At 37.5% G+C, this 14976-nt stretch overlaps 1 protein-coding gene across 2 annotated transcripts in view; it reads left to right on the top strand.

Annotated features, from left to right (window-relative positions):
- The window catches only part of SLC1A3 (solute carrier family 1 member 3), a 69878-nt gene that overhangs the window by 43105 nt on the left and 11797 nt on the right, over positions 1–14976 (top strand). For both annotated transcript variants that reach the window (XM_030004827.2, XM_030004828.2), the window contains exons 4-5: positions 5774–5978; positions 7369–7411. In XM_030004827.2, the coding sequence (XP_029860687.1) occupies positions 5774–5978; positions 7369–7411 (248 nt within the window). The remainder of the gene's footprint in view (positions 1–5773; positions 5979–7368; positions 7412–14976) is intronic.

Below are 14976 nucleotides of genomic sequence, written 5' to 3'. Positions count from 1 at the left end.
GTTCTGTTTTTAAAGACTGAGTCCAAAACATCTAAAGGAAATCTATGTAAAAATCTACATTAGCAAGGAAATGCCATCAATTCAGTTCTAATATGTTGAATAAGGAAAGAATTCATCATGATCATAGAAATCCTCTCTTTTTTATTTCCAGTAGTCAATACGTATGAAGACCCAAATGCACAGTTTGTTCCACACAGTCATTCAGAACTGTTTCATATATTTGCAACAACATATTGCAATGTCTCAGCAGGATACTGACTTCACCAGTGAATAAGGTGTTTGGTAGTAGCTAGAAATGGCAGAGTTGAAATTTATTTTACACAAATTGGCAAACTCCAGAATTACTCCAGCTTGTCTGTATGGGTCACTGTACACTGTTTCTTCCAAAATAGAGACTTCTTAGGGGATCAAGAACTACATTAGGAATGGTTCAAAGCTGCATCTGGGGAGGTTCAGACTGGACATGAGGAAGCATTTCTTTACTGAGAGGGTGGTCAAGCACTGGAAAAGGCTTCCTAGAGAGGTGGTCGATGCCCCAAGCCTGTCAGTGTTTAGAGGCATTTGGACAATGCCCTCAATAAAATGCTTTAATTTTTAGTTAGTCCTGAAGTGGTCAGGCAGTTGGACTAGATGATCATTGCAGGTTCCTTCCAACTGAGCTATTCTATTATATATTTAAAATTTTTGTCATTATGCATCAAAAGTGATTTTAAAGAAACCAAGAGTTAAAAATATTGTGGGCAAAGTGTTAGATTCTCTTGTTACAAACAGAAGAATTTTAGTATAGGAAAGCAAACACATAAACTTCTTGGTTTTTCCAAAAGTTTTTAAAGGGCAGCAGAAAGATTTCAGAAACAAGGACTTTCAACATGAAAAGCAGTAGGTGAGCATTTTAACTGTTTTCAAAGTGAAATTATACAAATGCATATATGCATATGCTCACATGCATACCCTCTCCCCACAGAGACAGAGTCTCACTTGCTCTGACAAATGATAAAATCACTGAAGGTACTAGGATCAGTGGTAAGTAGTTGGTTTTTTAGGAAAAGCAAAAGAAAATGAACCTTGCTACTTGCCCAGTTCTTCAGTGGCATACTACTCACTTTGAGCGAAGGAAAGATCCCATTTAAAAACTGCCAGTTATGGACCCTGATTCAGCAAACCACATTAGTTAGCGATTAACACTGAGGACAAATGTAAGTCCAAGAATGCTTTGCTGACTAGGAGTTTACACACAGAAATACAGCCTCAGTCATACCAGCTGCCAACCAGTTATCACTGTGGTAAATATGCATATTCTGTCTAATTATGTAAATATGTATATTCCTTCTTCCTAAAAAAACCCAGAGGCAGAAGCTCTTAGGTATTGTAACAGGAAAATGAGGTACGTACTTAAACTCAAATAGCTCATAATTTATGACTTGAGGACATTGGACTGTACTGCAAAAAAATCAGTCAATGCATTTGCGATAATTAAAGGGAGAAAGTGTTCTGAAGTTGTAGGACTTTCTAGCATAGGCTCTGCTTTTTGGCTTTCAAAATAATTCATTGGAATTTATTTTTGAACAAGGAGATCCAAAGCTATTACTGGCTTAAGTGTTATCTAAAGAAAACATACTTAGTATATTTTACCTTTAATCTTACTGAGGAGTACAGTACCATCCCTTGGCGCTAGTGTGCCCTAGTATAACCCAAGATTACATATAGATTATGTACAGCTTATTTTCAATGTCAAGAAAACAAAAAAAAAATAGCAGCAACTCTGGATTTGTAATTCTAGAATTCTGTATAATCTAGAATCAGAAGTACAATATAAAAAAATATAATTGACACAAAACCAGTCATAGTATTGTAACTATTCAGGAAAGTTGCTGCATCGTTAGTTCATGCTGATTTGCAGAACCATGATCAAGTCAGGTGAACAATCAGAACTATCAGATTAACAGCTCAGAATTTTTAATAAGTTGCCCCAACTAGATTTTTTTTCTCCTTTTCCCCCCATCCTTTCTCTCTCTCTTTCTTCTTCTCTTGCAATCACATACTTGCTTGCTGACTTTCCTACATCCTAAAATATTTTCATTTCTTCTCTAACACATTTGTTAAAGAACAACCTAGTGCTTTCCTTTTTTGCCCTGACACTCTGGAGAACTTCTTGTCATGTCTTTATTTCACTCGCAGTGCGACTGATTCCTCACTTACTTCTGAAGAGAGGGAAAGAGTAGGTGAAGGGAGAGGACAGGGGTAAGGGCTTGGGTTTGTTTGCAGTTTTACAGACTTATGCCTGCCCCCTTCTTTATTGTCTTCCTTTCCTCCTTCCCTCCCTGCCCATCAACACTTAAAAAATCATTCCCATTCATGTTGTGTGCGCACACACGCTGGGAGAAATTACAGGCGCTCTGCTCCAGGTTGCCTTGACAACTCCGAGGCATCCCTGTGCATGGGGACCGGTGGCACAGCAAAGTTTCCCAGGCCCCCTGGTGAAGGGGAGGGTAGAGGAAGAGAGGAGCCAGAGGTGCTGGAGCCAGCGGCCATGTGGAGGAGAGAGCAGCAAGCAGGATGAAAGGGGCACATACATCTCCCGCGGGACAATGGGATTTTTGCTGGCTGGCTGTGAAAGGACACACTGAGGATACAATGGTCTGCGACACATGAAAACTTTGGAGCAAACTTTATTGCTTCTCCATTAAGGACCCTCCCACAGTCCCATTCAGCTTTGAGAAACCTTGTCAACATCTTAAAATGTAAAGAAAACAACCCCCTTCATTTTCTCGTGTTTTAAAAACAGATTTAAAATATTTTTTTAGAAATTTCTTGTTGGTGGTATGCTGGAAGCTTTTGCAGTTTCAGCCCTGGACGGTACCAAGTGTCCCTCTTGTGAGTTCCCTGACTTCCCATTAACTTCAGGGGGAGGGAAGGCTGCCCTGCAGCTCCCCAGCAAGGGCTCGCTGAGGTTAGAACTTGCTTCCTCCTCATATAGCTTTTGTTCATACTTAAGCCTGTCATCCCTCTGCTTTCAATGCTTGCTGCTATACATGCCATAAGTGGTTAGAGTTCAAGAGAGGAATTGCTGTTCCCTACTTTCAAGCTGAGAAGTCCTTTATACGATAGCAAGAGCAGGAATGAGACTAAGCACGGGGGGCCTTACTAGAGTAAGGGGCCATGTAGTCACAGCTGGAGTGCATAATAGGAAAGCAAGCTGGAAAGCAGCTTATAAAGGAAAGAGCATGACTCTTGCTTCCTGACATATCACTTGCACATGGTTCACCACTCAATCCCAGAATCAGTCCAAGAAAGAAATAGGATCACAAGCTCTAATCCTTCAACGCAGCAATCTTTAGTGATAAGATACGCCCTACACTGACTCCTAGTGATTTTTGGAGTGTAGGAGACTCAACCTAGTATCAAGTGTGGAGTATAAAGGAAGGTCAGGCTTGGTTAAAGCAGTAAGCACGTATGCCTGCAAACCCTCCAGACTGACAGGGCTTGGCATCTGGTGCTGAATCTATTACCTGGCAAGGGCAGGATACTGGGAACTGACTGATTTAACATCTGTGCATTTCCAAACCTACCTAGCAAACTATGTAAGTTAACCTTTTCATGCTCAGTATGTAAACCAAGTTTAAAGCTGATCTTAGCTAAAATGAAAAAATACACAGCCCTTTGCTGCTACTTTAGAAAGAGCAAGTAAGAACATAAACCGGCAATTAAAATATATAAAGTTGCCTGGACTAGTATGCATGCATTTTCACTTTTTAAATTATATTTTGTTTTAAGTTGCATACTAATACTTTAAAAATACAACTTTTAACAAATGCTGTCTGTTATAAACATTGTGCAACTCAGTAGCAGCTCTGAAATTCTCCAAAAATTATTACCAGTATTTTTATGCATTGGTCAATTATATTTGCTTTATTTTGCATTCACATTATTTTGAGGACTCAAAAAAAGTAATCGATCCTCTATCCACCAGCAATAAGGCTACAGGGCTTACTTGCTGTTTGTAAAGATAAGAAAAATGTTTGTTACCTGGTAGCACTTACCATTTTCCTCAAAGAATTTCAAAACATTAAATGTAAACTTACCACAAGCATTATCATCCAGTTTTACAGATGGAAAAGCCAGGCAGAGAAATGAAGGATCAAGTGCTTCAAATGTTGGGTTTCCATTTTCAGTTTCTTGCTGTGCCAGTAACACTTTGTTCTTGCACTACAATGGCACAAGTAAATCAAGGAATTCAGGGTGCAAATCTAGTGATCTCCCTTTGCAATTCATTTTGTGGGTACAAATCTTACTGGTTCTAATGGCTTCTGCTGAAAGGACAGGCAAACGCTAGCTGAAATGAAAGGGTAAGTATGAAGCATGTGATTGGTTTTATACTTTGAAGATTTGATCAGAGCCTGGAACACAGCCTTGATCTCAGTTACATCAGTGACTAGAGTATTTTCACTGTAACTCCAGTAGCACATATTTCCTCCTTTAGAAGATAGAAGTACAATATATCTACAATGATTTGAGAAAACATTTAGTTTTGCCAGGTCATGATTCTAGTTTTATGTTTCTATATTATTGATATTTATGCAGTCCTGTTGCCTTATTTAAAATGCTTTCTCCTCTGAGACAGGTAGCGAGAGCAGAAGGTGGTCAACTTTCATTATATTTTGTATGTTCAGAGATGGCATCTATATAAATGTGTGGGCAGTCTGCAGACATCTGAATTAGACAGTTTTATAGGGGGCTAAAAGAGGAGATGGTAAAGCAAAGAGATTCTTTCCTGACCAATTTTCTCATTCCTGCACTTTGAAAGCTGGATTCCAACATGAAGCATCAGCACTGTTTTGAGACAGATGGTGTAGTCCTCCAGATGAAGTATGGGGAAGTTATTGACTACTTGAAATTTTAAGGAGAAGAAGTAAAGGGGCATGTTAAGGAGAAGAACGCTAACTGCACCTGCTTGGAAAGAGAAAGAGCATTTCTATTTCTGACGCTCCTTATGAGACACTCCTTCTCAGAGATTCAGAGCTCTTTCTCTGGCAGAACTGCACCTTCATTTAAAAAAAACAGTGCAGTTCTGTTGGTGCAATTTGACAAACAAACACTTTAACAGATGCCATAGTAAGCACCCTAGTATTCACATTAGATCAGATGCATTAAGACGAGCCAAGAATTAGGATTAATGTCGCAAGTTTTGCAAAGCTTATAAAAGACTCTAAAGGCTAATTCATACAATAGTACAGATTTTCTGAAACAAGTTAACAGCATTTAATCTGTTTTAAACTCCCATGGCTTGGGACAGAGGTAAACTGAGGTCATTCCATTAGGGATTGAAGAAAACTCTTCATACACATTAATTGTAGCAAACATTATCAACATTACTTGAGAGTACTCTGCTTTCTTTCTTACTATTACGAATTAGGTGCAGCACATTTCTAAGGCACATTTTTCAGACTATGCTGACTATGTTAATCAAAACCCATGAATTGGCTCACTGGAACATAGGGAATGCCACACTGCATCAGAACAATAATCTTTGCTTTTTAACAAAGTGTTAACAAAGCACAGTAACTCTTGTAATAAATTATGTAATAACAAGCATTAGGAGTGGGATGGGAAGACAGTGGCAGTACAAGCTGCAAAAGAGGGCCAACTTACCTTGCATAGCTTTAAATGTACCGGTCATCAAAACTCTTCCCACAAAACCATTCTCATCATGCTGAGTTTATAGTCTTTACTCACAACTGTATGAGGTGAATGTCCTTGTGCTTCAATTTACTAGGAATTGCTGCCCTGGATAGTAAAGCATCAGGGAAGATGGGAGTCCGAGCAGTAGTCTACTACATGAGTACTACGATCATTGCTGTACTGATTGGTATAATCATTGTGGTCATCATCCACCCTGGGAAAGGTACTAAAGAAAACATGCACAGAGAAGGCAAAATTGTGCAAGTGACAGCAGCAGATGCCTTTCTTGATTTAATCAGGTATGGCTATGATATTGCACATTTTCTGTACTGATAGAAATGACAGTAATATTTAGATTCATACGAGAACAAATGTAGAGAATTTTAGACAGTGACTACATAAACTAGCCAAATTTCTTTCAACTATGTGATACCAATATCTCTAACCCCTACAACGCTACAAAAGAATACATGGATTTATTTTCAAATTGAGCTGTTGCAATGGAAGAAACTGCTTTTAATATTCAAAGAAAGGTTCTTTCTTTCATGCATAAAAGAAAGATTTCTGTTCTGCTATCTGCATGGGTCTTTTCCCCTCCTTCTGTAGCACAGTCCTTACTACTAAATTCCTCTGCTTTCCTTTATTTCCAACTTCCGACAATTTTCTCACTTGACATGGATCCCTGATTTAGCTATTCATCTTAATTTTGAATTGTAGCTGCCAATCTGGGTGCATCTACTCAACTTGTTAAATTGTATAGATGGGAAATAAATTCCAGGAACAGGCAAGTAAAATGCTTGAAGTAGAGGGGCACAGATATAAAATCTTGTTTTCTCCTTGCTCAGAGTCTCTGCAATGCCTCTTTTATAGAGCTAATATGTCACAGATGTATTCCAGGGAGTAGGGAAGCTGAGGTTTTGAACTCGGGAGCTTTTCCACAGGTAAAGCCACCAAAATTTTGTGTTCCACTAACCCATTTGGAGAAGCCAGAGACATGGAGAAAGGCCTCCAAGAGTCATGCTGCCAGGAAGGGGGACTTCAGAAAGACCCATGAAGAGGTTTGCACTCAGATTCCTCAAGATTTATTCAGTTAGGCTGCTTCTAATTCCCTCAGAAATGTCACCATTCTGGAAAGCAAAGAAACAAACCCCCATATGTAACAAGTATACACACACATATATAATCATATAAGAATACTCAGACTTCAGAAATATTTATTTCTTCATCACAACAAGACTCTAAATTAAGTGATAACTGTCATGATGTACTAGGCTATGTGACTGCAAAAAATGTTTGAGAAGTACAAATGCATTAAATATTAATAACTTCTTTATTAATCTGGATTCAGAAAGCATTAATAAATACAAAATTAAAAGTCAGCACTGACCCACAGAGCTTTGTTCATTTGATAATTTAGCTAACATTCTGCTCCATAGCCAGACCTGATAAGCAATATTGGATACAGAGATTGCAATTGCCAGTATCTATCCAACCCTACTACATTTCGTCCTGATAAAGCTAACCAGTCTAATGCTATATGCAAAGCTCTACTCACTTTATACATAATTACATATTTGTCTTAGGATTCCTTTGAAAATTAGGTGGTCAATTCTTTTATTAGCTGTGCCGCTACTTAAGGTATTACTAGAATCTTATTACTTCTCATGTTTTTTTCCTTCTTTTTCACAGAAATATGTTCCCTCCAAATCTGGTGGAAGCTTGCTTTAAACAGGTAAAAATGTTTTGTTATTCTAACTAAAACATAACAAAGTAAGAAATTGAAATGTAATAGCATTTTCTTTAGGAATATCATATACTTGTACTTACAGCAGAAACAAATCTTATGTGTGCTGCCAGCTGTCAAAAAAACCAAACCAAATCTGTGCCTTGTTTTCAATCATATTACCTCAGTATTTGCTATGAGAAGTGAATAAAACACCTGGCACAGCAAATCAGAAAATAAGCTTTTTCAAAATGTCAAATTCGTAAGTCTACAGCAAGTTTCATTAAAGTCAATACAGAATTTACTTTTCATAAACAGTGTTATGTTAAATTGGGAGATACTGAGATACACACCATCTGAACAAAGACTGGAAGATGTTCAAGAATGTCATGTGAGAAATGTGCATAGGTTCGAAACAGCGGAAACAATTTTGTGGACATCAATAACAAAATCAAACTAGGGGACTTCCTGTCACCTATGGTAGGAGTGCATAGGAATGTTCTTTCTATGTTGCTTCCCAAATTCCTCTGTCATTAGCCTGGTCTTAACCTCAACTGTTCTATGGAGAAAATAATAGTAACTAGTTACATTCCTTTTTTAAAAGGAGGACAGTATAGATTCAGTGAAATATATAACGTGTATTTCCATAATCTAATTGCTTCATATTGACCCCACAGACAGTCTTGAACTGATAATATTTACCAGTTATTGTTGTAGCAATTAGAAAAAGCTGAAATCTGGAGGTCAAGAAGCAAGAGGATGAAGTAGAAACTTTCCAAAGATCAGCTGAGTTACATCTTGCAGAAGAATTGAAAAGGAACAGTAACATTTTCTTTAGTTATGTAAACAGAGACCAATAAAAAGCAATGACTTTCTAGATTAAAGATTTGGTCAAGATTAAAGATAAACTAGACACAGGTCCAAAACCAACAAATGCTATGCCTCTGTTTTCAGCAAGGATGATGATGAACTCAGGACAGTGATGCAGAAGAACGGTATGGAAAGACAAAAGTCTATCTCTAAACTAGCAACAAAATTCAAAGAATTTATTGTAATAAAGTCAGGGAATGATATCATCTTTATCTCAAAATGATGAAAGAATTAGGGCGTGATGTTACAGATCTAGCAGCAAGTATTTTTCCAACTCAAGTTGGGAAGTTATTATCTATAATTGGGGAAAGCAATAATAGTGCCTTTCGAATTGCAATTTCAAAAAGATTTTGGAATTGATTTAAGCAGCTAATAACCCATTAGCTTGATCTCAATTGTACGGAAGGATAGAAGTACCTTGAAGCAAAGAGTAAAGACTTCATAATACATGAAAATGAAAAATGCATTAAAAAAAAAAGATAAAGAATAACACAGGTTTCTGAAACATAGATTGTACCAGAATAACCTTCCACCTTTCTTCCACAAGATTGCTCATTTTCTTTTCTTTTTTTTTTTTTTTTTTTTTTTTTTCTTTTGTGCCACAGAAGTGCAATGCAGCTAATCTCTCTGGACTTTGTAAAACAAAGTTTGTAATATGAGGGAAGTGAAATAGTTGAGCAGGGGATAAGATTATTGTAAGAACTGTAAAATTTGTGGAGATAGCCATGGAAGATGCTGAAAGACTAGGCATACCTTAATTCAGATTTTTATAAATGACATTGCCATAAGATGCACATAATGAAATTTACAGATGACAAGAAAGTCCAAGCACTTCGTATCAAGATATCTAACAAATGCCAAAGGTGGTATGTCCCTGGCACACTGTAATACTATAAAGTCACAACAACAAAGTGAATTGGCTCTTGCAGACATTGGCATGTTTGGTTATCTCCTTGTAGCTCTTTATCCCATGTGAAATAAACATTTAGAAATCAACAGTAATTTCTGCTTTGAGATGAGAAGTCATCATCAGAAAGAAAAAAAATTAAAACCCCTCTAATTCAGCTCTAGGATATATTAGGTGACATAACTCTAAGAGAGGAAATAAAGCCAAAGGAATGTGACTGTCTGGAATACAGAGTACATTTGGGTCATTACATTCATTTGAAGATTCAGGCAAAATGAGCACAATGGAGAGAGGAGTTGCTGGGATTATCAAAAGAACACAGCGTATAAAGCAAAAAGAAACTTGATTTAAAAACTATTCAGGTACAAAAACCAAAGTGATAGCAGACCTTTATAAGATTAAGAAAAATGTTTATACAAGAAGAAATGGAAGTCACTGTAACTGAATTAAAGTGGGAATTAGTGAGGTTTTTAAAATTCATTACCTAAAAGATAAGGTCCTGGAAAAATCTTCAATTAGGAGTCATGGGAACAAACTACCTCATCAATTTTAAGATATAGCTTGAAAAATTCTCTTTATCGATAAAGTATCCTACAGCATTAGGAAACTTGACTTAGTGACTATCAGTCCTAAATTTGTGTTCTTAATTAAAGATGTCCTGTAGATTCTGTTTACATTAAGTATATTGTATTTCTCATGTGCTTTACAGCTTAAAGGGATTTCAAAAAAATGGTTCAAAAACCAGGAAATATTTAATGGAAGTTTTTTCTGACATTCATCAACAGCTATGCTTACTGAAGCACCAGGATTTTAAATCTGTCATACTGATACTATTACCTTTTGAATCAGGTAGCAAAACCTAGATTTTTTAAGTATAAGTTATTTTGTTGTAGCAGATTTTTTAAACTAAAAACATTTTATGGAGGAACAAGTATATGTAAGATTCATAGGTATCCAGATGACTTTGTACATCTGACTCCATAACTTCCTTTTCAAAAGTTTACATCAGGTTTTTCATATGTTTCTCACAAGATTTATGAAAAAGGATGATCCATCTGGCACTAATCTGGTTCTGTAACACTGTGTTTGCTGGCCCAAACACAAACCAGACTACTACTTATAGTAGTCCACACTCAAAGCCTTAATACTGATCCACAGCTTTGCACACCTGGAAACCATCACTGGCATTTGCACTCCACATTCAGACCACATCTTTTGATTTAATAGGCGCTCACACTCTGTTTTATAGAACCCTTAGGCAGGTTTCTTTCCTGACAGAGGTCTGCATTGGAACCCACTGGAAGGTTTTTTTCCTTTCTCACCATGGCCGGCAGACAGGTCGTCTAATGACTGTGTCAGTACTCACAGCAAGTTTTGATCCTGTTACTTTCCCCATCAACAGCAAGCACTTCCCAAAGCAGGTCCATTAACACACAGGACCAACTATCATTTTCAAAGTTTTTAACCTCAAAAGAACAACTATTACTCAAATTTTGTAAAACCAAGACATGGAAAATTGTACTTTTCTTTGCATAATTAATTTTAGTGAAGTAAAGTTAGTTTTCTGGATGTGGAAATGCTCTCCTGCAAGATGAAATGGAGCTGTGTGAAGAGGGTAACCAAGGTGGAGAGGGCTTCTAGGTGGAATTGCAAAAGTTTTTGTAGTATTGCTGCTGGAAGAAGAAGAGTCAGGAAGTAAGACTGAGACTTTAGGACTTATTTAGGAAGGGTCTTCCTAAATTTTCTACTGTTCTTCATTCAGTCTAATGGTTCTTTGGATTGCCTTTCCTGTTCTTCTTTCCCAGCAAGTCTGTGAGGCAAACAAAGCTGCCTCCTCTTGCTTCTTCTTCTCCTGCTCCTCCTTTCTTTGCACATTTTCTTCCCCAGAAACAGGAAGAGAGGTGGAACAAAATGCCCCTTCCCCTCCAAAAAGGAACCCCCCCCCCCCCCATTGTGGATCCCAGAAGCTAGGAGGAGTCCCTGCAGGAGAGAAATAGAGCCCACAGAAAAGCTAAGGAAATCCTTTCATTCAAACCTTTCAGCCGAGAATTGGCAGAACCATTTCAGTCTTAGCTGGTGGCATTCAGGCCCATGCCCCAGGAAAGTCTACAGGGACAAGGGGCCACCCTTGCCAGCAGGTCAAGTTAAGAACAATCTGGAAAATGTTGGGCTTTAGCTTAACTCTGTTCTTCATGAGTTACTCCCTCTCTCCCTGTGAAAGACCAAAGTCCTGTTGGCAACCTGACTCTATCAGGACCTCCTCGAATTAAATCAGTGGCAGATGGGGATCACTGGAAACAGCAGATTGTTAATCCAAACAGCATACTTTCTGATGCTGGTTATTTCCATATGACGTATGTTGCTACCTTCACTATCATTTGGGGGCTTTTGTGATTTTTATCAGTAACAGTACACTCTGAAAGACTGCACCTAGATAAATATTCCACATTTAGTTAAAACTAGATTACTTTGTTCAAAATTTTCTCTAAACCTCTATATTCACCCCAAGTTCAGGGGTAGCTAAAGAAATCTTTGGATTTATCTTTCAGCTCTGGCCATTATCTCTTCACTTCTCTTTCTTTGCTAAATTCAAAAATGCTATCTAGCCTGGGGCTGAGCAGTAACAAGTAGTCTCCTTGTTAAGCAGATACTGCTTTTTAACTGCTTGTTCTTTGTGCTGTGCTCTGGGGATATATCAAAAGACAAAAGAAACACAGGTGAACTTGGGAAATCAAGAGAAACAGAATCAATTTAATGATTTGGGGAGGGTTATTCTGTTGTGAATAGGTGGAATTTGATGCCAGCTGAAGCTTAAAGAACTAGAAAGGTGCATCTGATAACTGCATTTATAGAATCATAGAATCGTTTAGGTTGGAAAATACCTTTAAGATCATTGAGTCCAACCGTCAACCCAACACCACCATGCCCACTAAACCATGTCCTGAAGCGCCTTGTCTACACGCTTTTTGAACACCTCCATGGATGGTGACTCAACCACTTCCATGGGCAGCCTGTTCCAATGCCTGACAACCCTTTCAGTAAGGAAATTTTTTCTAATATCCCATCTAATTTCTTCTGAGCTATATTTAATTAAAAATTCTTTTCTGAACTCATTCTTATCAAGGGGACTGGAAGGGTTAATCACACATCCAGACATGAATACTAACTAATATATGCTGTCTAGTCCTCATGATAATTTTGGGTTGTTAAGATATATTTTAACCTATATCATCAGCTCTTCTGCAGACAATTTAGATGCTTTCACACGGGTCCATATGGAAAGGAAAGAAAAAATTAATTAGCAAGATGGGATATCACTGCCTTATTTTCATTTCTTTTCATTTTTTTAGGCTTGCATTTAAGCAAACTTCTTGCTTTTAAAGTCATCATTCAGTAAAAACTACATAATCATACAGACTTAGCACAGACACTGCTAATTATACTATCTCAGAGTACTGACAGTAAATTATGAGTTTTCAGAGCAGTTACCCATGCAATTACCTTCTCTGCAAGTTAACCACTGGAATGTGCTACTGCTGTGTTATAATGCTGCTTCTTAAAAGGTCATGCAATATATTCAAGTCAAATGACTGTGGGTATCTTGTACCACTAATGAAAACAAAATAATAATAAAAGTATGAACTAATTCATTATGTTATGCAATAAAGTAATTATATTGTCTATTTCATAAAGAGCTAACTTAATTAAAATTCATTTTTAAGTTGTTCATTAGCACTGTGTCTTGTAAAAAATCCAGAAATGCCATTATTTTTACATTTTTACTTGCATATAAGGTTGTTCATAGAAAGCTATTAGTATTAACATGTTCCAAATAATATCTACCTTGCTCCTAATTTGTTCTCTATACATGAACTTAAGGAAAAATTATGACTATTTTGCATCTAACATCTTACCAGGCAAAAATACCTCTGCCTGGAGACAAAATGCATCAAACATCCTCAGAAATGACAGCACCTCAGTGATGTTTTCTAGCCCATCACAGATGAGCAGTGTAGGTATGTGGACTTCTAGTAAAATATAACCAGCTCTTCTGAGACCCTTAAGCCTACAATCTGTTACATGAGCAGTTTTTCTTTGTCTAGTTTCTTCCATTACTCAATGTTGCAAAAGAACGAGGATCTGCAGAATCACAGTGGGATATTAAAATGTCAGTTTGGGCTACATGAACAGCTGATAACTTTGATTCCCACCAAGACAGAGATCTGCCTGAAAGTAGGAATCTCATAAAAGCTCACAAAATGATCTATCACCAGTTTCTTTGCAGAGCAGTAATAGTCAACTTTGCTGTTACCTCATCTATTTCAAAACCTTTGACATTTTCTATCATCTTGAAGGTGGTCTTTCATCCTGTCACTTCCTATAAACAGTTGACTTTTTCACCGTTCCACACACAAAATACAATCTTGTATTTTGCCTTTAGTGTCATCTGAAAAAGTACTAACAAGAATAAAACTCAACCTACACTTTTTCCTTAGTGGGTATCTCCTTTACATTTTCCATATTTGGTTTTCCTTAATTTCTTTTGCTTCACCAGGAGCCTTCTCATGACTTTTGATAGACAGCATTGGGCATAAGTAGACAGCTACAGCCACAAGACTTATCCTTAACCTCATTTAGCAACAGTGAAAGAAAGGTTAGTTCAAGTGACTGTCCCAGAGCACATAAAGCTGCTCTGAATCCTATCACTCAGATTCCCATTTTGAATCTCACTCTAAATAAACCATTTCTCTATTGCTCTGGAATGGGTTCTAGAAAGACTATCCTCCCTAGTAACATTCCTGAACACTTAAGTCTGGCCAACAGGGTGAGTCAACAGATAAGATCTACATCTCCCTGTACCAGTCTAGTAGCTGAAATGGAAATAGACTTTGCTAAGTGAGGTCCTAAAATCCATATTATACCCCTAAAGAGACTTTAATAAAGAATTAGAGGCATCTTCCTGCTGGGACAGAATTCCAGAATCAGCACAAAGGAGAAGGAATATGCTTTTTACAACCTAAAACGATTTCTAACTGGGGTTTTTAAAGGCAGGAAACTTCATGTGATTGTGCATTCTCCCCTGTAAATGCTCAACTTCTTCTCAGTCCCCTGCCATAATTTTTGAGCCCAATAGTCAATTCCAACCTATTTTGACATGAGAGGGGCAATTTTCAGGCAAAGTGAGACTGTGCTGGCACTGAAAGAAAAGCAGTTTATGACTTAGCTCATGGCCTGTTCCAACAGGCAGCAGCCAGCCAGGCAGGCAGCACACGTATCACACCGACTGACAGCCGCCTCACGTGCGGCTTTTGACCTAGTCAAATAGGTAGGAATGAGAGGAGGACCTGAGGGTAATGGAGGAGAATCAGGGCACAGTCAGTTATGGTGTGTCTAGGGAAAATAGGAAACAAATAAGAAATTTGGTAGGAAATTAGGCTTTAATTCCAGTCCGCATTAAACAGCTTGCTTTTTTATGTTTGTCTAATCTGTATACCCACAAGTCCAACATAATTACACCCTTCAGATACTTGCATTAAGGAATTTTTACCTATGTTTTTTTCTACTGAAAAACAGTAGTAAAAATATACTTGTAACACAAGTATCATAACTATACACATTAAAAAAAAAAAATTAGAAGTGTTTCATGTACAATGCTAGGCAGTATTTTATCATTCCTGTCAGGACTGAATTAAAAACCCGTTAGTGAGCACTTCTAGAAAATTTCCATTTCCACTCTAATACCTCTCTGTCACTTAAAGAGGCAATCCCATCCCTCCTTCCCCAGCTGTGTAGTTAC

Source organism: Aquila chrysaetos, chromosome Z, assembly GCF_900496995.4.
Source record: "Aquila chrysaetos chrysaetos chromosome Z, bAquChr1.4, whole genome shotgun sequence".
Lineage (NCBI taxonomy): Eukaryota > Metazoa > Chordata > Aves > Accipitriformes > Accipitridae > Aquila > Aquila chrysaetos.
Note: the sequence above shows the minus strand (reverse complement) of the source record. Positions and strands in the feature narration are given on the sequence as shown.